The sequence below is a fragment of the Agelaius tricolor genome, unplaced genomic scaffold, assembly GCF_023055355.1.
Source record: "Agelaius tricolor isolate 1412-34295 unplaced genomic scaffold, bAgeTri1.0.p SCAF_15, whole genome shotgun sequence".
In the NCBI taxonomy this organism is placed as follows: Eukaryota; Metazoa; Chordata; class Aves; order Passeriformes; family Icteridae; genus Agelaius; species Agelaius tricolor.
The window spans coordinates 21,786,906-21,809,094 of NW_027269275.1; the positions used below are offsets into that span (position 1 = coordinate 21,786,906).

Below are 22,189 nucleotides of genomic sequence, written 5' to 3' on the forward strand. Positions count from 1 at the left end.
TTTGGATGTGGGTGCAGGGTACACCACAGGAAGGTTATTATGATGCAAGCTTGATCTGCAGTCAGAGATGATGCTACGATGCTGGAGAAAGTACCCAGGACATTTTCCAGCTTTATTTCCTTCATGCTCTGGGCTACAGAGATTTTTCTCTTAGCCTTCTCTTTTCCTCTACCTGTGCAACATTGTTGAGCAGTAGTTCTGTGCTGTTTTAACCTCTGCTGCACCTACAAGACTAACTTAATCACAGGTCCCTAGAGCAAACCTCAGGGACTGGCTGACTACAGCCATAGAAACCTACAGATTGCATTTGCCCTACTTGAATGTGCTTGAAGTATGACCTGAACAAACACAGGGCTGCCTTGAGGTTTGAGATACAGAGACATTGTAGGTCAGCAAGGATATTAAGAAATACAAAATGAGTTCAGGGTAAAGCAGGTCATAAAATGTCAAATTAATCACCGAAGACCTCAAGACAAAACATACTTTATGAAAGGACATGAGATTTGCAGAGACTTTATGAAATGCTGCAAAACCAGAATTTATGAAGCCTTTTTATAACAAGTTATGTTTCAAATTTTGTACTCTCCACAAGCTAATAAAAGAAAGAAGTACCTAGAAGTACAGAAGAAGCAGCTATGCTAGGCAAAGGTTCTGTAAACCTCACAGAACTGAACTGGAAAATCAGCTGCTTCCTGTTGCTTCTTGCACCTTTGGAAGGCACTTGAGATTTCTCAATAGAGTTTCCTGAAAGATCCGTTTTCCTCTATTACCCTGGCTCTCTTACAGCCTTGCCTTTAGGCAGTGTGCCCAGTGCACATACAGAGCAGGGCTTTGTGTGAATCCTGGCTGGTATCCAGCTATGCATCCTTGTCAGGGATGTAGCAAAGGGCATAGGCTTGTACTTCATGGACTCCCATTTCCTACATGGACTCTACCTGGTAGGTACAAGGGGTTCTTTCATGTTCTTGCAAATTGTTTATTACTTGTATTCTTTGGTCTTCCATTAGACTTGCAGAGAAAATTTGTTGCACAGCTGCAGCTTTTTCTCTTTCTTTTCAGATTGTGTCTATGCGATTTAGCATGGTTGATCTTTCATGCTACAGCCTTGAGGAAGTACCAGAGCACCTCTTCTACAGTCAAGATATCACCTACCTCAACTTACGCCACAATTTTATGAGAACAAGTGGAGCAGGGAGTCTTGACTCCCTTTGCAGGTCTGCAAAGAATTATTTTTCTCCTACATTTGGAGTCCTTGACATATGGATACAGGAATGAAGTATTGCCTGTTCTCTTGGGGATGGTAAAAAAATTGATCTTTAGGAAGCTCTAACAAGTGAGGGGGTTGGAAGCAGAACTGAGCAGCACAAGCAGGAATAAACTTCCAACAATTTATAGTATTCATGAGCTCCCTTCCACAGATTCTGTGCTAACTCTGATGTGAGGTAAGCCTTGTGGGGTGACATGCCATTTCTGTGGACAAGATGCAATAGTAATATTAGGCTGCTTGCTAAGCAGAGACCATCTTGGGGTATAAAATAAAAAGCAAGGAAAAGCATAATGCTGCTGCTGTGAATAAGTTTGTAGGAAAAAGTTTAGGTCTGAAAAACCTTGTTTCGGCAAGTTCTTAATGTGTATTTGGAATTGGCAGAGGGCCTGTGAGACTCCAGCTTTGCTTTGGAAACTTGTGATGATCTGCTTTTAAGAGAGTAGCAGTTGTGTGATGGTATGGAAGCATGATGTAGTCATCTTAGGTAAGTGAAGGAGTCTTACAAAAATATTTTTAAATTAATTTCCCAAAATCATACAAATCTAGAGGGAGATTAGTCTGTTGATATGAATACCAGCCATGCTAAACAGAATTCAAGGAGTTGCTCTATGAGTTTTGGAAACTGTTAGGAAGCTTATAGTAATATTGTCCAATGGCTCTGTTTGGAATACATTTCCCTAAGGAAAATGTATGTGGAGAAACTTTGCAAAACTGCTTTTTGGTTTTTTGTTTGTTTTGGTTTGTTGTTGTTGTGGTTTTGAGGTTTGGTTGTTTTTGTCATTTTGGTTTGTTGGGGTTTTTTTTTTCAAGGTGGGGTGGGGTGGGGAAGGCTTTATTTTTGTTTTCTTTGTCTCTAGGGGCCTACTACTGTGCTATTTAATTTTTCTTCCTCTAGGGTAATGAGATGCCCAGGTATCTATGAGAATATACAATGAAAAAAAAATTGCTCACTTTTGGGAATTCTTTGCAGTTTCCTTGCAAGCCAGAATTTAGTCTGGTTTTCCAAATTTGTTCAAAAGTTTTCTAATGCTGAATTGTAATAGATTCTGTTACTGGAGAAGCTGCTTAAAATCATTTAAGATTTTGCTTTCTACTTGTCTCTTCAGCTACATTGTATGATTTTGAAAAGCACATCAGAACTTCATTTTCTAAAATGGAGTATCCTTGGTTCACAGGATCAGAAGGGGCTTGAAATTTCTCTTGACCTTGCATGTAGTCAACAAGAAATCTGACATGTCAGAAACTCAACTCTTTTCCTGGCAGTGACTGTCTGATGAAGCTGAAATCCGCAAACAAACAAAAGCCATAAAAGAAGCTCTCACTTCACACAATCTTGAATAAGCAGATAGCATTAGGTTGCCCACATAAGGCTGCTCATTGCCTTTTGAAAAGATTTTCTATCTGAGGTTTTTAGGATGCTTCTAAGATTACAGCACCACAAGAAGACCCTTGCTCACTTGCAGTAGGTGCTCTCAGTGCATTGAGACTGTCAATTCCCAATAGCAGAATTTTTCACAATGATCAGATCTCTTCCTCTGAGATCTTCAAGCTCTAGGAGTCTAATTACCTATAACTATAGTAACGGAGCAAAAATAACTGGCTAAAGGGAAAATGTTAAGCAAAGAGCATCAAATAGCCCTAACTGCTTTGTTACATCGCCTAGTTTATTTTTTATGGATTCTAGTGCCTTTCAAGCATCTTCCTTATCTGACAAACTCTGAGATCTGGTCTTCATTGATACATGTGTGTGCACACACATGTATACATCTGCATGTCTCTTGTCAGCATTTTAGCTAGTTGATACATATTTGTGCTGGTGTGCTTTGGTGGCAGAACAGGATGTGTTAAACTTGGAATATTTCAGGGCAGCACCAGTTTGGGCTGCTAAACAGAGGATGGTAATGTCGCAGACATCTTTTCACTAAAAATCCTTTCTTTAGGATTTTTCCTTCTGAGAAGCTAAGAGGCCTCAGAGACAGAATGTAAACAATGGTTATCTGCTGCTGTGGAATGCAACAGGTCCACCTGTGATTGGCCCATCTTGGATGTTTATAATTAATGGCCAATCAAGGACCGGGCTATCTTGGACAGAGTCTGAGAGAGCTGCCTTTGTTATCATTCTTTTCTATTCTTAGCTTAGTTAGCTTCTGAGAAAACCTGTCCTTCTTTTTCTTTTATTATAGTTATAATGTTATATATATATATATATATATATATATATATATATATATATAATAAAATAATAAATCAAGCCTTCTGAACATGGAGTCAACATTCTTGTCTCTTCCCTCATCCAAGAACCCCTGTGAACACGGTCACATGGCAATGCCATGGAAGATGCACTGCTGTGTTTCCATACTTCTTTGTTGTCTCAGTATGCCCTGTGAGAGCAGAAACCATAACCTGAGGAGCCACAACGATTTTGGAATCTTTATCCCTTATAATACCTGGTTCATATATACAGCTTGAATGAGAGTTGCATTTCCACTCCACTCCACTCCTACATCACTACATGAGCTTACTGAGGCAAAGAAGAAGGAACAGAAGGAGAGCTCAAAAGGCTTTAGAGTACTGTCCTCCCCACTGAGTATGGAAGTCTGCGTGAGGAAACTCAGACCAAGCTGTGTCATATACCAGTTTCCCTTCAGCTTTTGGAAACTGTAATGCCCCTCTTGTGCTTGCCTTGATATTTTTGCAGAGGGATGAATTCTAAACATTAGTTGTGCTGTTGTGTTTAATGCTGCGTCTCTCAGAGCAGCTGCTCACTATGCTCTTAGAGAGAGGAAACACTGCTTGGCACTAAGAACAGGTGCCGCAAAAGCCATTGCAGAGCTCCTGAGAAAGCAGTTTTATTAAAGCATTTGCTGATTTCAAACCCTGAGAGCCATGACCTGTCCTAAATCTCTTAAAGTTGAACCAGCTAATGAGATTGCTAAAATCTTTAGGTTCATCCTCATTGTTTCCTTCTTTTCCAATACTATGATGGAGTTTTGTGTGCAAGTTTCTAAATTTTGTATCATTGTTAGGCCTTTGCATTATCCTTCCTTTGAAGAAGGCTTTTACCAACATAGCATATTTTTCTCTTTGGCTTTCAGTTGCAGTACAAGAGAGTCTGTGGCTGTAGCGAACAAAAATGCCTGTCCCCTTATTCATATGATGGGGTGCTCAAAGCAAACAACTCATATCCAAGTTTCAGCTATGCTCCCTCTTTCAAAAGAATAACATCCCCCAAGGTTATAAAGCATGGAGGAATATTATGCATAATTCCTACACAGATCATTACAAGTAATTTGAATCCAAAAAACGTCACTATAAAGAAGAAAACAACTCCAAAACCTTTCAGTTCTATATTTCAAGACATCTCAAGCTAGAAGTAATATTCTCCCTCAAGCTAATTAACCTTGGTTTTGTTACTGATATTAGAACATTTGTTTCAAAATAAGAGCTACTCACCAATGCCTGGAAAAAGTCAGGTGGGGGAGGCAGATGAAAAACTGCATGTTTCCAAGAAGTAGTTCTCTGGTACATGAAATGTGCAGTTATCTCATTGAAGTGAGATACTAATTTCCCCACTGAATTAATTTTTGGTGGTTCCAGTTTGGGATGAAGAGGGAACAATGCTTGGGGAACAATACTTTTGCTTCCTGTAGAAGGAGGCAGGAACTCTTGGAGGAGAACCCTGCTGTGTGTTACCCCAGCCATGCTAAGTTCCTTCTCTGTCTTTGGAGCTAGCTGAAGGAGCTAGAGCTAGGTAACCCTTTTGCAGGCACTGGAGGGGCTGTGGTGACTGTGGGGCTGCCTGTTCTTGGGGCAGTGTGTGCCATGCAGTCTGCTGAGCAAGGAGCACTGTGGCTGTGCAATCTTGTTCCAGGACCTCTGGGTGCAGCTCTTGGGCTTCCCAGCATGAAGCAAGCGCTTTCCTAGTTTTCCCTTTTACAGCTTGGCTTGGCTTTCTGTTTTATTCTCAGAATAGTCCTAGTAAATGTTTTCAGCTCCTCTTTTCCCAAGCTACGTAATTGTAGACTCTTACTGTAGTTAATTCTTCTAAGGTAAATTTTTTAACTGAGCATTTTATTCACCTTAATCTTAGTAGCAGTCACTAAGATGAAGCTTGTTAGGTCGGTGTAGAAGGTCATTATCAGTTGCTGCAGTAAACCCGTGGTATTTGATCACTTTCAGCATGACAGTTGAGAAGAATATCAATGACTTAAACCCAAATTTATGCAGAGACTCCTGTAATGAGTTAGCTGACTGTATCACCAGTGTACAAATACTTTAAAATTCTTTGTGACTGGTTTGTGTATTTTTGCTTTTAGACATGTATTTTGTGCATTAACTAGTGTTCTTGCTAATAGGTTTTCTCAGTTGAAGAGTCTGAACTTGTCTCATAATAGACTGGGAGAGTTTCCTGTATCACTGTGTGAGATCTCTACTCTGACAGAGCTTAATATTTCCTGTAATGGACTTCATTACTTGCCAAGTCAGATTGGCAAACTGTTGAAGTGAGTATGTTCTTTACATCTGTGATCATAAGTACCCTTGGTGCCTCAGCTGAGCACTACTGATGTGCAGCTACTGTTTCTGAAAGTGTGAAAAAACCAAAAAACTAGGGCAGCCTGTTATATCCATGAAGGCTGAATGATTAATTTGACTCTAGCAGAAGGTCAAGAACTAAGATGTGCAATCCCTTAATCACTACCAGGAAAACATCACAACTGCTAGCACAGAAAACATAAGGAAACTTGATACAGATAAAGCACTGAAGGCAACTGCATTGTTTCTCAAATAAGTCTATGTGCATTTTTCTGCAGCTTCAGAGTTGTTTGACTTTCTGCATTTGTTATTTGAATTTAATATTTTCAGTACTGATGTAATTTCTATTGAAGTTTTAATTTATTGTAAAAACTTTTCTGTGATAACTTCTCACAGGGGTCTAGTGATTTTTGTCAGCACTAGTATGTTTGATTGTGTTCTACAGATTTAGCTGCTTTTATGTTAGAGGATTTTAACATGGAAAAACTTGAGCAATCCCCTCTGAAAATTTTGTCTTAAAGTGTTTGCTGGAGCCTTGTCCATTTTCCCCAGTAGCTGCCCCAAATGCATAAGAGCTTAAGCTTAGGCAAATTTAATTGCAAGACTGTTAGTACATTTAGATAAACATCAATAGATGTTTATCTAAATGTGCATATGCCTAAACATTAATATTGAACTGTTGATTTGTTGTGGGCTTCTTTTCCTCCAACTTGTATCTTTAAAAAAGGCATGTCTGCAGCCACACTGGATGTGAACAAGTAATTTCCTCAATAATCTTTTAGCCATATGCAAACTGTGAGGATAAAGTTATATGTAGGCATACACCTCCTGGAGGTTTATAGTATAGTTATGGGTCCAGTTATCTTGATGACTGCTTGAGCCCTTATTCATAAGAACTTTTTGTGGCCTTGGATTTAATTTCTACCACCACTAAACACAGAAAGATCTCTGTTGGAACATAATCATAGTAAGGGAATTGTATACTTGGGATCTGAGTCTCAAAAGCCATACAACCTTTGAAACAATTCATTATACAACAGAGCTACCTTATTCTTTTCTGAGTGTGTGTTGGAACGGACAACTGGAGTGTAAAAATCTTCTACTAGTGCGTTAATGTGGTAGGAGGTGTGATTAAACTGTGCCATTTGTAGAAAATTAGGTAATTAAGTAAATATCTTTCATTTACAGTGTAAGTACTGGTTTGTATTTTGCTTATGTTAACTTACAATCTTTGGCACAACTGGAAGTTCCAAGCCTATTACATGTGTGATAAAAGTACTTCAGTAAATTTACGTGTATAAGAATAAAATTAGCTGTTATTTAAAAATAACCACATTGAGATCAGCTAACTATATGAGAAAATTCACTAAAAATACGAAATGTGATGTTCACTGCTCATTGCAGAAGTATTTTCTTTCTCTTTTTCACTGTTGCAGTCTCCAGACCTTCTGTCTTGATGGCAATTTCCTCACATCCTTACCAGAAGAGATGGGAAACCTGCAGCAGCTCAGCTGTCTTGGGCTTTCCTTCAATAACTTCTGTGAACTGCCAGCAATTTGTGAGAAACTTGTCACCTTAGACAAACTAGCCCTGGCAGGGAACTTGATAGAGACCCTGGACCTGACAGTGCTGAACCGCATGGGTCACATCAAAAGTGTGGACCTGAGGTAAGGGGTAAAACTGGCAGGTGTCTATAAAATAGATTGGTACTTTCCATTTACAGCAGAGGATCTGTGCAACTTCTGGTACATTTTGCTATAATAACTAGGTTCAGTTTTTTCTCTTACTGGTTCTTTAGCTTTTATGGAGTTCTGTTTCTGAGGGTGTGCAGAATCCACTTGGAAAAGCAAGCTTAATTGAGCAGTGCCAGATGCTGAATGTGACCCAGCTCTCTAGTTTCCAGTTCTAGTTGAGCTTTGGTAGCTCAAGGTACTCAAACCTTGTTCTCTTCTTCCCTTCTTTGCCTCCCTGCCCTAGAGATGTGATCCTGATTCTCCAGGCTGCCAACTGCAGATCTCTCAGAAAGGGACAAAGATCTTTTTGTGTGTGGCAAGGCAGTCTAGTATCTGTTCTCTGCATTAGCTTCCTGTGTCCATGCAGAGTAGCTGCCCCTTGACCTGGTTTCTGTTTTCTAGACTGGGTCTTTTTTCAGAATCTCTTAAAAATTTGGGAATCATTAAAATGATTATGTGTAGCAGTGTAGACAAAGAAAATGTTTTTCTTTGTATTCACTGCCTGAAATTTGCCATTGCTTGTCACACATTTCATTCACTGTGCTCACCTCTGATGTTAGCCTTCACCAGAATTCTTCATTTCCTCTTCTTTCTTCTCTCTTACCAATGTTCAGTGTTCAGTGTCTTATTTTCTGACTTTTTAACTCATCTCTGAGTGTTTAGGCTGAACAACCTGAAGAGAGCAGCAGCTGACACTCTGGAGGGGAACAAATCTTTGGCTTACATGGATTTACGAGACAATCAGATGACAGATCTGGATCTGAGCTCCTTGGTCAGCCTGGAGCAGCTGCACTGCGAGCGAAATAAGCTGAGAGAGCTGACTCTGAGCGGCTTCTCCCTTCGGGCCCTGTATGCCAACAGCAACTGTATGTCTCTTTGTCTTCTTCACTTGCCGTTTCCCTTTAAGCCCTGAGAGGAAAGGAAAACAGCCTTTTGTCCTCTCTCACACATTAAAAAAATACTTATGTTGATGTCATTGTGGTGAAACCATATGCAATGGGTCCTCTGAGGTTAGCTCCTATGGGTCACACATAGGCTGTGTAACAGTGTGGAGATTGTAGTGTTATATCCAAGGAATTCATGTTCCATTGAGATCTGTTTGGGAGCCCACAAAGAAAAGTACAGTTCTCCCTTGTTCTGGTGCTCCACATGACAGATGGAGAACTGGATAGTGAGACACTATAGTGTGTCATATGGTAGATGTATGAAGTGTGAACTCCGTGATGGGAAGTATCAATGGGGACCTTGAGTCTCCATAAAGAAAGACTGTGAGTCTCATTTGATAACTAAGCTGCATCTCTGTGCTGTTTTCTCTCTGAAGCTCTGCAATCATACTTATTTGCTTTACTTCATCAGGTCTGACAGCTGTCAATATTTATCCGGTTCCTGGTCTACTGACATGTCTAGAACTCTCTCAGTAAGTGATAATACACAACAGAATTTAAAGCAAGTATCTGGACATCTTGAGAGCAATTAAAAACAATAGAACTTCAAAGCCCAGCACTAAACAATGATGAAAGTGTCCCAGACCAGAAGCCCTTCTGAACCAGTATGACCTTTTCAGGTGACTTCGCTGTCCTTCAGCTGTAGGCTGTGATTAGGAAAAAAAAATCCAAGCAGGGACCACTGAACTTTGGCAGCTTACTGAACTGAGTGGGGGGGGATCTGTGGATCAAATCTTTAGAGTAGTTCCTAGTGATCTCTGCTGTTGGTTTCATTGCCTACACCTGCCCTTGGAGCAGCATTGTGAGACCTGTAAGATAGGATGCCCTGCCAAGTCATGAGCCAGTTCAGTTTGCATTATCCGTGACTAACTCAGATGCTGTTCATTTTTTGCCTGTTGCTTTTGGTTTGGCTGTCACTAAAATCATGCAGCATTCAGAGTCTTTTCCATATGAGTGCTGGTTTCTAGCTTTTCCCACTTGTTTTTCTCAGCAATCAACTACAGTGTGTCCCAGACTGGGCCTGTGAAGCAAAGAAACTGGAAGTTTTGGATGTGAGCTACAATCTACTCTTGGAGCTTCCATCGAGGTCAGAAAACCTTCGTAAACAGAGCTGAGTTTTTTTCTACAATGGGCTGTCTGGGAAGAGAAAAGCAGTGCTATTCCCGTTGCTTAATTCCTTGTTATGTCGAGATACTTACTCTCACTTACTTTTTCTATGTAGCATCATAAATTCTCTGCATTCAAATGTTGGAAAGAACCAGTTTCTAGGTCAGCATTTTGAACAGTAGGGGCTAGGTAATTCTATCCTGTGCTTTTGGCTGCTACTGCAGCTGTTTGCACCTGGCATAGAACATGCTGCTGTGATTTATATGTGTCATCATACTGTCTGTAAACACAGGTCATAGGTGAGACCCTAATACATTTTGCATCATGCCACAGAAATTTCATCTGTTACCTTTGACAGGCAGTTATCACAAAGGGACAATTCAGCTGATCTTAAATGTAGCTTTCACAGTACACCATCAGCCAGCTCCTTTCTCCCTATTTCCCTTTCAGTTTCTGCAGAAATGCAGTGAATGAGAGCCAAGAACTAATACAATTTTGCAGTTATTTAGCCTAGGAAGAAGCAAACCGTAAACATTCTCAGCCTAATAAGGGTGTTTGATGGGGCTGTGATTTGATGAATGACACAGTGCCTGGGGTAAGTTGCACTAAAATTGAATGGAGAAGTGGTTAACAGGGAAGAAATGCAGAACATGGGTTGGAGAAGTTGAAGCAAGAGACATAGGAGGTGAACAGCAGTGACATTCCAGTGATTGCCACAGAAAAACTGTATACATCAAAAGCAAGAAAAGGACACAGCAAGGATGTGATGGTGAGAACTTAGAAGAGAATTTTAGCCAATCCAGTGGATTAAAGGGACCAAATTTTAAGTATATTATGCAAAGAATAATTTACTGCCTCAGAAATAATACAGGAGTGTTAAGCCGCTAGTTAAAGCTTTGAATTTATGTTGGCACTGTGGAAGCACATCTTTCTACCTACAAGTGACAACAGGCATTTAAAGCATTCCTTTGTGACTTCTTTCTTTGTCTGCCTGAGAGAATGCTGGGCACATGCACACCAACTCGAACCACAAGATACCAAAGAGTAGTAGTGTAGAGGGAAGCGAAGATACGCATCCAAGCATTCAGAGAGACTTGAGTCATCTTACCCTGTGTGTTGTTCTGCTTTATAATTGTTTACATTTATGGATGAGTGTATTTTAATTTTTCCCTGTTGTACAAGCAAATTAAGTGGATTAAATACTACCTTTCCCACTCTGTGAATGTCAAGAGGAATGAACCAAGTTAAATAGAAAACCCTGTGTCTTTCTAGGATCCTCAGAAGCTTAAGTCTTCGGAAGTTGATGGTGGGGCACAATCATCTGCAGAGCCTTCCACCTCTTCAAGAACACATTCCACTGGAGGTGCTGGACCTTCAGCACAATCTGTTGACTAAACTCCCAGAGACACTCTTTGTCAAAGCTCTGAAGTGAGTGTCAGTATCAAACATCTTTTGTCCGCATTATCCTTTGGAATGTATGGGCTGAAAGTGGCACCTGTGTGACTGTCCTTGCAAGGTTCCATTTGCATAAGAGATAACGAGGTATGCTCTTGGTGAGGAGGTTATTCAGGTGCCATAAGGGAAGCCATCAAGCTGATTCGAAGGAATCAGTCCATGTTACTGTATAATTACAGGAAAACAGAAGCTGCCAGAAGAACTTTGTCTTTAAAAGTAGTCATAAGTTCAAGTGCAAAGAAAAGAAGCCAGTTAGATTCAGGTCATTCGAGAGCAACAAAAGAGACCCTTTACAAATGAACAGTCTCTCCTAACTGTATTCACACGGGAGTTAGCCCTTCTTTAAAGAAGCCCTTCTTTAAGTAAAGTTTTATGTTGTCTGCTTCCACCAGTATTACCCATGGGCTTTTCAGTACTCACTGTTTACTGTAAAAATGCATCCACAGTGCATATAGCTAGTAAGTCATTAGTAGACTCACTGCACAACTATCACACTCCCCCCGCACACTACAAACCACATAAAACAATGACGCACTAACAAACCAACCAGCATCACAATTGCTATCTTAACCACCATGTCTGTCATACTCCTTCCTATCTCCCCTATAATCCTTACCGTTGTCTAAGAAACTTAGGATTACCTAAACCAAAGGCCTTCAAAGCCTTAAACAAGAGTTAAACCCTCTTAGTTTCTGCTTAAGTCCGCAGGCCACTACCCTGCATCCCCTAAATGCAACTCAGGTGCTTTAAGCTAAGCTTAATATGACTAGGGATGTTACAGTATTGTCTGGCCTCCTGTCTCATACTGCTGTCTACACTGGCATTTGTACAGCTCCTTTTCCATGTTAATGGAGTGGTTTGGATGATGTGAAGTCTGATTCTTGCACTTGCTGTGGTTAGCCTCAGGTACCTGAATGCATCTGCCAACAGCCTGGAGTCCTTGCCCTCCACGTGTCCGGGGGAGGAGAGTTTGAGCATGCTGCAGCTGCTATACTTGACTAATAACAACCTCACAGATCAGTGCATCCCTGTCTTGGTGGGACACCCAAACCTACGGATCCTGCATCTGGCAAACAACAACCTGCAGACTTTCCCTGCAAGGTAAGTCAGTAAGGCTGTTAGGCAAGACAATGCTGGGAGGAAGCTGCCACCTCCGCATGATTGTATGTGAGTCAAAGTCAGAGTGAGATGCTCTCCCTGTGGCTTGAAGACAAAAACCTGACATTTTCTACACACAAAAGGAGGAGAAGCTTGTTAAGGGGGATTGGCACAGGGTAGTGCTGTCTGTAGGTTTTCCTGTTCTAGTTAAGGTGCCATCCAGGGGGACCAAGGGATGTAACTTCTTGTGTTGCATATGTGTGGGGATGGGGTGATATTTCTTTGCAACTTCAGCACTGATGGTGAAGGGTCTGTCTGTTGTACAAATCCAAGCCAGGCTTGGGGACCCTGCATCTTACTAGAGCATCTCCTAGGACTTTGGATCTCCTGTCAGTAAATCAGAAAAGTAGCTCATCAAGGGCAGTGTCTATAGATACCTCATCTGCAACTTCAGAAAGTTACAATGTCTGTAAGATACAGTATTTTTTTGTTTCCATTTCAGCAAACTTAGTAAGCTGGAGCACTTGGAAGAACTGAATCTGAGTGGAAACAAACTGAAAACAATTCCTACAACGGTTGCAAACTGCAAGCTACTTCATACACTTATTGCACACTCTAATGAAATCAGCATTTTTCCAGAAATCCTGCATTTGCCCCGTATTCAGGTATTTGTATGGAAAAGATAAAGAGATATCTGGGTAAAGTTTGGGCTATAGAATGAGTAACTGCTAGGAGAGAACAGGAGGTCCCAGCAAGGCCAAGTGCAAGGTGCTGTACCTGGGTCAGGGCTGCCCCTGGTATCAATCCAGACTGGGCATGAATGGTCGAGAGCAGCCCTGCTGAGAAGGGCTTGAGGATGCTGCTGGATGAGAGGCTGGACATGCCCTGGCCATATGTGCTGGCACCCAGAAACCCCCCACACATCCCGGGCTCATCCCCAGTGGCATAGACAGCGGGTAAGGAGAGGATTCTGCCCCCCTGCCCTGCTCAGATGAGATCCCACCTGGAGGGCTGCACCCAGGTCCTCAGCACAGGAAGGACTTAGACCTCTTGGAGTGGGTCCAGAGGAGTCCATGAAGATGATCAGAAGGCTGGAGCATCTCTGCTGTGGCAATGGGCTGAGTGGTTTGGAGTTGTTCAGCTTGGAGAAGAAAAGGGTCTGGAGTAACCTTATTGCAACCTTGCATTACCTAAAGTGACTAAAAGAGAACTTGAGAGGGACTTTGGACAAAGGCATCGGTTGACAGCATAAGGGGGAATGGCTTTAAAGTGAAAGAGAGTAGGTCTAGGTTGGATATTAGGAAGAAACTCTTCCCTGTGTGGGTGGGGAGACCATGGCACAGGTTGCCCAGAGAAGCTGTGGCTGCCCCATCCCTGGAAGTTTCGAGGCCAGGTTGGACAGGTCTTGGAGCAACTTCTTGTAGTGGAAGGTGTCCCTGCCCATGGTAGATGTGTTGAAAAAATGAGCTCTAAGGTCTCTTCCAGCACAGATATTCTGTGGCTCTATGATTTTGCTTGATCAACCTGAGAAGAGGCCACACAATATGCATTCTAGATCTCTCACCTTTCTGAGTTGAACAAAGATCATGTCACCTTTACCCCTTGTCTCTGACATTTCTGGTTGCTTGCATTTGAGACAGTGGGCAGTGTTAAATAGCTAGGCAGGTTTGCATATAGAGGCTTTCCTTTATCTTTGGTGTGACCTAGTCTTTCAGTATTGGAGTCATGGCTATTACAGGTTGCTTATAAATCGTTCTTCTGACAAGTCAGATCCACTTCCATAACCTGTGTGTGAGATACAATAAGTAGCAGGGTTGTATGATGTTTGTAAGGAGCACTGGAGTAACTGATGGCACAACACAACACAGTATTTTCTTTGTCATGCTGTTTGTTGCTACTGCAGTTTGTGGATTTGAGCTGCAATGAGTTAACAGAAATCCTAATCCCTGAGGCACTGCCAGGTGCCTTGCAAGAGCTGGATCTGAGTGGAAACACAAACCTGGTGTTAGAACACAAGACACTGGATATCTTCAGGTGAGCCATTGACATGTCAACCCAGTAGTGACCTGCACAGGGAAGGGTAACTCTTGCCAGGAGAGGAAATGGGATAGTAAAGTAAAAGCACTTTATCACTGCATGGTGGAATAATGTTCCCTGCCTGAGGCAGCTGTCTTTGGGAAGGGAAAAGTCTGGGTCTGAAACATCAGAGCAAGGAATTTTTCAGATGGTATGAAGTTTTCCCAGGTGTCTCTGGCATAAGCAGCCAGGCATCTCCAGAAGACCTACACCTTAAACTCCTTTCCTTGATGCAGTTCTTTCCACAGACTGCTGTCTAAAACTAGACTGGACAAGGTCCTAAGGCCTGTTCAGCAGGTTCTAGAAAAGCATAACTTCTGTTCTCTCTGTAGTCACATTAGCACACTGAAGATTGATGCTAAGCCCTCCCTCACGGCAGACTCGGCACTCACTTCTGTCTTCTGGAGTCACGGAGTAGCTGAGATGGCAGGCCAAAGAAATAAGTGAGTATTATGGTCTGCTGAACACTGACACTGTCTTCTCAGGATACTGGGCAGAGTGCACTGCTGAGCACTCAAGCAGACCTGTTTTGCCCAAGAGCTCATCCTTCCCTTTTTCTCTCTGGATCTCTTACTAAATCTTGGTAACTCATGTCTCCACATTACCTTTTGCCTCAACTTTCACACTTTTCCCAGTACACTTGGACTCTCCTTCCCGCTGCAGCAAAGATGCTTTTTCTCTTGCCAGCTGTGCCTGTGGCCCTCTCCTGCATGTGGTCAAGGAGGATTTGGGAGTTCCAATAATGAAATGCAGCTGTACATCTCCCAGGCCAGTGAATGTAGGGATAGTGGCTTTGCTGCCCTGTGAGAATGGCACTCACAGCAAGGTGCCTGATGGCTGTGGTTTTGAGAACAAGATCATTTTTTGAGACATATTAACTTAGCTTGTATGCTTTTCTGACAGGCTGTGTGTGTCATCCCTGGCACTGGGGAGCTTTGCAGAGGGGGTGGAGGCTGTGTATGGCATGTTTGATGGTGACAAGAATGAAGAACTGCCACGTTTGCTGCAGTGCACCATGGCTGATGTGCTCCTGGAGGAGGTACAGCAGTCTGACACCATGTTCATGTCCAACACCTTCTTGGTCTCCCACAGGTAGGACAGTGAGCAGGCTGGTCCTGGTGGGACTTGCATAAGGTATATCAATGTTAGCTGGGGTGAGGCAGCCCTCCAGAATGCCTGTCAGTAGAGTCTGGAGCCTCCTACACCTTCTCCTCCAACAGGAAGCTGGGCATGGCTGGGCAGAAGCTGGGTTCCTCTGCTGTCCTTTGCTACATTCGTAATGAGGTGGCTGATCCAGCCAGCAACTTTTCTCTGACGGTGGCCAATGTGGGGACGTGCCAAGCCGTTCTGTGCCGAAGTGGAAAAGCACTGCCTCTCTCCAAAGTCTTCAGTCTTGAACAATGTTCAGAAGAAGCCAGGAGAGTCAAGGAACAAAAAGCCATTATAACAGAGGTTGGTTTGGACCCTTTTCACTTCAGCTTCCACACTAACTTAAAAGCTGGGCACAAATATATGAGCTCAGCTGTCTGCATAACATTACAGGGGAGAGGGTGACATGAAGGTTCTGATCTAGTGCTTCCTGCTCTGCTTCATTTGCTGATAATGGGTCACTGTGTTACAGCTCTTCAAGGCGTAGCACTGTGGCTACTGACTGAAAATAACTGTGGGATTAATGTATCACGTTAAATAGTTTAAAAACTGGCTCATTAATGGATTCTGAAAAAGAAATGTGAAATTATTGTATAAGAGACTTCCCTGTGCGTCTCATCTGCTGGGTTTTAATACTTGGCGGCAGCAGCAGTGCTGACACCCAGAGGATACAGAAATTAAGAACACTGAAATTAAACTCAAAACACTGATTTGGGAAAAGGACTGAGGGTTGTGGGCACTTCTCTTTATGGGAGACCACTGCCAGGCTGGCCAGGAGACCATCTAGCAGAAGTGGGTAATACATCCTGATTACAGAAACAGTTTGAGATACCTACCTGTTCTTTTTATCCTTGGGTTGTAGTGTCCACACTTCAGAATGCAGTTATATATTAATAAAGAGGGAAATACTTCAGATAATACATAGAAATAGTTTAATGTCTGGGTAACCTGTCTTGCACTGAGAAAGTTGAAAGTCACTGTCTTGTACTAAAAAAAATAAGTTTCACATAAGACTAATCAGTGAGACTCTCTGATCAGTGTACTGCAGGTAGTCTAGCTGCACATTTCAGAATTGTCTGCTACAATTCTTCAGAGTGCAACAAAAAGTCTTGTGGGATAAAGTGTGTTATTGCCAACATGGTTGATGGTGGTTATTGTACCTTGTCATCAGGTATAGTGAATGTTTTTTGCTGTAGTACCTGCACCTAGATCCCTTTCTCCAATGCTGCAGCTGTGTAACTGGCATTTCTCGAGGCTCCAAACCAGCATATGAGCAGGGGAAAGTTTGATTTCTAAGTGATCTCAATAGCACATCCAATGCTACTGCCTTATTTCTCTTGTCTGCAGGACAATAAAGTCAATGGTGTGACTTGCTGTACTCGGATGCTGGGCTGCACGTACCTGCATCCTTGGATCCTGCCCAAACCGCATGTCTATTCTGTTCCACTGACTGTACAAGATGAGTTGCTACTTCTAGGGAACAAAGCTCTCTGGGAACACCTTTCTTATGCAGAAGCTGTCTCAGCTGTGCGGCACCTACACGACCCACTAGCTGCTGCAAAGAAACTATGCACTTTAGCACAAAGCTATGGTTGCCAAGACAATGTTGGTGCAATGGTGGTATGTCTGAACATGAGTGAGGACAACTGCACGTGTGAGATGCACGGCCTCACTCTGACAGGCCCTGGGGGATTTAGTTCTACCACCACCAAACCAGCTACACCTTCATGTAGCAGTGGAATTGCTTCAGAGTTCAGCAGTGAACTGTCTGCTTCTGAGGTTAGCAGTGAGGTGGGCTCTACTGCATCAGATGAACACAGTGCTGTTGGTCTCGATGGCAGCTTGCTACCACGACAAGAACGACGTTGCAGCCTACATCCTGTGCCCCCCTCAAGCATCTTTCAGCGCCAACCTTCCAGTGCCACCTTCTCTAGCAACCAGTCTGACAATGGTCTAGATAGTGATGATGAGCAGCCTGTGGAAGGTGTGATGACAAATGGCAGTAAAGTGGAGGTAGAGGTGGACATCCATTGCTGTAAAGGAAAGGGTATGGAATTAGAACATCCTGCTGCAGAGTACAGCTCTTCTGCTCCAGGGCCAGAGGATGACTCTGGGCTTGTACTCATCATTCGGAGGCAGAACAGTGTAAACAGCAACACTGTGCAGAGAGGGGTTAAGGAGAAGTGTGAACTCCAAAAATCTCTTTCCACATGTTGTCTTTATGGAAAGAAGCTTTCCAATGGCTCCATAGTGCCCTTGGAGGACAGCCTCAACCTCATCGAAGTAGCGACAGAGGCACCCAAGAAGAAGACAGGCTATTTTGCTGCTCCATCCCAGATGGAGCCGGAAGATCAATTTGTGGTGCCACCTGATCTGGAAGAGGAAGTGCAGGAACAAATGAAGCAGCACCAGGAGGATAGAGCAGATCAGGAGCTGAAAGAAGAACATGCAGCATCCCTGCCAGAGGAGTTTGATACAGCTTTGTAACCCTATGAGTACCATTCCCACATTATCTGTCCCAGGAAGCTCTGTTTAATAAGGGCTGTCATGCCCTCTGAGGGAGCTGGGATCTGCAAGGAGTACAGACACCTGCTGCTTCCTTAATGAAGTTGAGGAAGAATCAGGAAGGCCAATGTCTGGGCTGCCCACTTAACCACTATAGCGTCTCAGTTGTTCTATGAGCACGCAGATCAGCAGCTGAGCTCTGTGTTAGGGACTGTCTGGTAAGTCCTTGAACCCTGAGGTTCTGCCAGCTCTGCTGGAAAGGGGCTGGTGTGGGGGTGAGGAGGCTGCTGAGAGAGAAATGCTCAGTGTTTAGAGTCCTGTGAATATTTCTGATGCAGTGTCCCACCCTCCCCCCAGCACCTGACTTTGTTATTCCTTGAAAGAATACAGACAGTTGCAATGAAGCTGACCTGAGAATGGTTTCCTACATTAATTGCTAGCACTTTTATTTATTGCACTTAAGCTGTTATTTCCCTTTCAGCCCAGCACTTTATTATTTAGGGTTAGGGGAGAAAGCACTCTGCAGCAGGTATGCTGTGGACTTTTCCCAATGGATGTTCTTAGGACAGTGGAGGACTCAGGGTACCAGTGTTCTGATGAGCACTGGTGTAGGGGAGAGTTAAGGTTATGGTGGGATCATTCTGTGCAGGATGAGAAAATACATAGCTGAGTGATAAGCAGGTGCCAAACAATGCATTTTATATGAAGCATAGGAAAGATCAGCTCAGGACTGATTGATTAAGGCAACATGTATATCTAGTGCATCTAGCTGCAGAGCACAGACCCACCTCAGCAGCAGCCTGGCTACCTTCATCATGGATGCTTCACAGCAGAGGCTTCCTCTACAGAAGACATGGGATAAAGCCAGGAGCTTGTGCTTGTCCCAGTGGTCAGTCAGAAGAGCCAAGCTGTAAACAGTGGTGTGCTGCTCTAAGACTGGCAGAAGCATCCAGTGCTCTTTTCCATCCAGCATAAACCTCTGCATTGTCAGCTGCAGTGTCTTTGCTTGCCTCTGGAAGCAGGAGTCATATTCCAAATCCACAGCAACCAGCATTTCATGGTATGTGCCCAATTTGGCCACAAACAAGGTGAAACTTGTTCCTGCTTAGCCTTCAGCACAAAAGCAAAAATTAAACTTTTCATCTTATTAACATTTTTATCAGCACTGAAAAAGAAGTTTAAAACAGTCCCACTAATGATGAACTTGCTAGTCTGCACTCAGAGGCCTTGTGTTTCCATTAGGATTTTTGGTGCAGGTTGTAAGTTGGCTGCCCATGTTGTCATCTTGTATAAGAGTTGTGGAGATCACTGCCTCTGTAGCATGCAGATTTGTCTTCCTTTCTGACAGAGCTGGATAGCAGCTGTCCCTGTCATGTCAGTGGTGCAATAATCCTGACTGTGATGTGGGCTAGTGCCTTTTCTTCATTAATTATACATTTATGAAGAAAACTTAAACATTTCTTCTGAAGAGATCTGAAGGGCTTGAGTTGTCTATTTTTGGATCAAATTTGGGCCTTGCTCAGAAGGAAATACTGTGCAGACTGTTTGTGGAATTCTGTCAATATAGATCTTTTCACAAAATCTAATGGAGTTTTACTGAGATTCCAGAGCACCCTGAATTTCTTATCACTAGGAAGAAAAGGTATTTCTATCATGCATGAGGAGCAACATTTTAGGATATACTTTGTGCTAGTTGCAGTGTAATCATGAAACAACCCAACTTTTTGCAAAGTTTAAACTCTCACAATTTTGGTTGTTTAAAAGCCTATTTCATTTGGAACTGGAGGTTGAAGCTAATTCTTAAAATCACAGAAACAACAGTGTTTAAATCCTTTATGCAGAGGAAAAGCAGCAGAAAAGATTCAAATGCTAAACACCAAAATTCTTTCATGTTATCATCATGTAAGTATGCAGGAGAAGTTCATTCCAATGTTTTCAACTGCAACTTTTGATTCTGTCACTGGTGATAATTTTACCAAAAATCTGTGCCTAGCCTCACAGTTTGTGATACCTGAAAGGGCTGTAGAACAGCCTCCATTCAGTATGGGACTGATGCAGAAACCCTTATTTCTGAGTAAGACTCTGACAAGCCCTGCACTCTGAGTAGCATGTATGAATGCAAATCAGTTCTCAATTTCTTGCACTGATATGGAAAGTCCAGTGTGTCCTTGCCAGTCTGAATCAATAGTATTGCATGCAGAATTGCCACAAGGAGTTAGTAATGAATGGCTCTTCCTAGCTCAGTGTTGAAGGAATAAGGAAAACACATCTATCTGCAATAGAGCATGCAGATTCCTGAACTGCACCTCTTAGAGGTAGTGAAAGAATGGAACAGAAGGAATTCTTACTTGAACTTTTTCTCCAGTGCTGTCTCTGGTTTTGAAGCAGAAAGGGAGTTTAAATACAGCCAGCTCCTATTTTCTATGGGTGTGAACTGTCATGGAAGACATGGCTTGTTATCTTTCTTACATTCCAGGCAGAATCCACAGATTTATGTGAAGCTGGTATTATGGACTCCAGGCAGCACAGGCTGAGTTGACTTTACCTGTTCCAAATAGTCTTTCTCTTTTTGACTAAGACAAGTGCTGGTGTCCTCAAGCAGCTTTTGCATATTTCCCATGTGTTTCTTCCAAGGATTAAACTTTTCCTTTTCCATTTCAGCCACAGCATTGTGATGCTTTTTCTCCAGTCATCCAAAATCTTTTTCATGCATTAAAAATAGTGCCTGTTCATCACAAAAAGTACTGCTTTTTCCTAGGCCAGTTTTGGGAGTCAGCAAAGACACTGGCGTAGTTTTTTTCACGCAGGTGTCTTGGATTTTCTAACACAAGATTCCAACTGCTGAGACATGCTTCAAGGTCACTGTCATCCAAAGAAAAGGGGTTTTTTCTGACATTGGTCAGACAGTGGCTGGGTTATCTTCATCCGTCTGGTGAGAACAACTCTCAGAACAGAGTGCTTCCCTCCACTACCTTTTGTTTTCCTTCCTCCTGTGTGTCTCCCCTACTTTATTTATTAACACTACTTTAGATTTCAAGCTCCCAAGGAGCACTGCTGTAGGTGGAACAGGTATGAAAGGGCAAGTTTACTGAAGGACTCATAGCAGTCTTCAGAAAGTGTCTTCCCAGTTATCTTTCTCTTCTCCAGTTTCTTCCCTAATTTTTGTTTTTGGAGTTTGCAGAGATACTATGTGATCATCACATAACCACATCACTGAGAATGTCCCACTCATTTGCAGACTTGCTGTTAGAGAGGGATTTTCACCTTGAGGTCCTCAGGCTATTTTGTCCCTGCTGAGCAATGCAAGCCCTCCCACGCTGCACGCAGCCACAGCCAAGGAGGTTGCTGGTCCATCTTTTCAGTAATTCTGGCTCTGCTGATAAGCATGCTTGCTGAGAAAGGTACTCTGAAGGCACTGCTCTGTCCTGTCCTGTCCAGAAAGGCTTCTGTAAAAGGAACCCCTAAGGGTTGTATTGACTGGTGGGTAGCGGGGTCTCAGGTGTTAAAGGTAAGAGATAGCCCCCAAGTTGCCCCTAGAACAAGGAACAGGCCCCAGTGGAGGCAGCATCACAGACTGTTCATACCAGACTGGAATCTTCAGTTAGATGGGAGGATCCTGATCCAAGAAGGAGGAAGTATTCCCCTCTCTCGGGGACAAGCTGCTGTGAAGTCTGAAATCTTTCCTGTAGTACACAGGACCTTCAGCCACACTTAAGGCTTTGGACCTGTGGGGTTTCTGCACTCCTTCCAGATAGATGCTGGTGGCTTCTGTGTCACTTGCCGAAGGCCTTGCTTCAGGCAGATCTCCTCTTTGGTCTTGTGCAATCATTGTCTGCTGTTCTATTGCTCTCTAAAGACTCAACTGTACTTTTCCTCTTTTTTCACATTTTAAAATGTTACCTTTTTAAAATTATTCATATGATCTGGCGCATGTTAAATATTGCAGTGTACCAACTGTTTACTAAATAATCCTTTTTCATGCTTTTTTTTTGTTTTTAAAAAGGAGAGTATTTTCTGTATCCCACTCTAGCATGCACCTGTAAGGATCCCTGTTTTTATTGTGTGTGGGAGTAGGTTGTCTAATGAATGTGCCCTCAGCACTGTGGCCTATGTATTGCTTTGGAAAGGCAAATAACGTAAGATTGTTGGAAAACACTAGTCCACTGATTCTTTATTCAGATGTATAGAGCGGTTCAGGGAGGAAGAGTATTTTTGCATTGAATTTTCAGCTGACTTAGCAATAAAGATTTTTACTTTCATCTAACAGCTTATTCTGATTCTGTTACTGTGTTGGAAAAAAAATCTCTGCAATATCCCAGTCA

At 42.7% G+C, this 22,189-nt stretch overlaps 2 protein-coding genes across 4 annotated transcripts in view; both read left to right on the forward strand.

Moving 5' to 3' along the window:
• PHLPP2 (PH domain and leucine rich repeat protein phosphatase 2) overlaps positions 1-22,131 on the forward strand; it is a 32,573-nt gene extending 10,442 nt beyond the window's left edge. For both annotated transcript variants that reach the window (XM_071440934.1, XM_071440935.1), the window contains 14 exons: positions 1,060-1,214; positions 5,623-5,769; positions 7,237-7,467; positions 8,197-8,399; positions 8,890-8,950; positions 9,469-9,564; positions 10,857-11,012; positions 11,940-12,140; positions 12,640-12,802; positions 14,041-14,171; positions 14,546-14,656; positions 15,117-15,305; positions 15,434-15,665; positions 16,710-22,131. In XM_071440934.1, the coding sequence (XP_071297035.1) occupies positions 1,060-1,214; positions 5,623-5,769; positions 7,237-7,467; positions 8,197-8,399; positions 8,890-8,950; positions 9,469-9,564; positions 10,857-11,012; positions 11,940-12,140; positions 12,640-12,802; positions 14,041-14,171; positions 14,546-14,656; positions 15,117-15,305; positions 15,434-15,665; positions 16,710-17,849 (3,216 nt within the window). In that variant the 3' untranslated portion in view covers positions 17,850-22,131. The remainder of the gene's footprint in view (positions 1-1,059; positions 1,215-5,622; positions 5,770-7,236; positions 7,468-8,196; positions 8,400-8,889; positions 8,951-9,468; positions 9,565-10,856; positions 11,013-11,939; positions 12,141-12,639; positions 12,803-14,040; positions 14,172-14,545; positions 14,657-15,116; positions 15,306-15,433; positions 15,666-16,709) is intronic.
• The window catches only part of TAT (tyrosine aminotransferase), a 36,251-nt gene continuing 32,007 nt past the window's right edge, over positions 17,946-22,189 (forward strand). Inside the window, exon 1 of one of the 2 annotated variants that reach the window (XM_071440940.1) lies at positions 17,946-18,085. The gene's annotated coding sequence lies outside the window, so the exon portion shown is untranslated. The remainder of the gene's footprint in view (positions 18,086-22,189) is intronic. The other variant, XM_071440942.1, reaches the window with a different exon arrangement.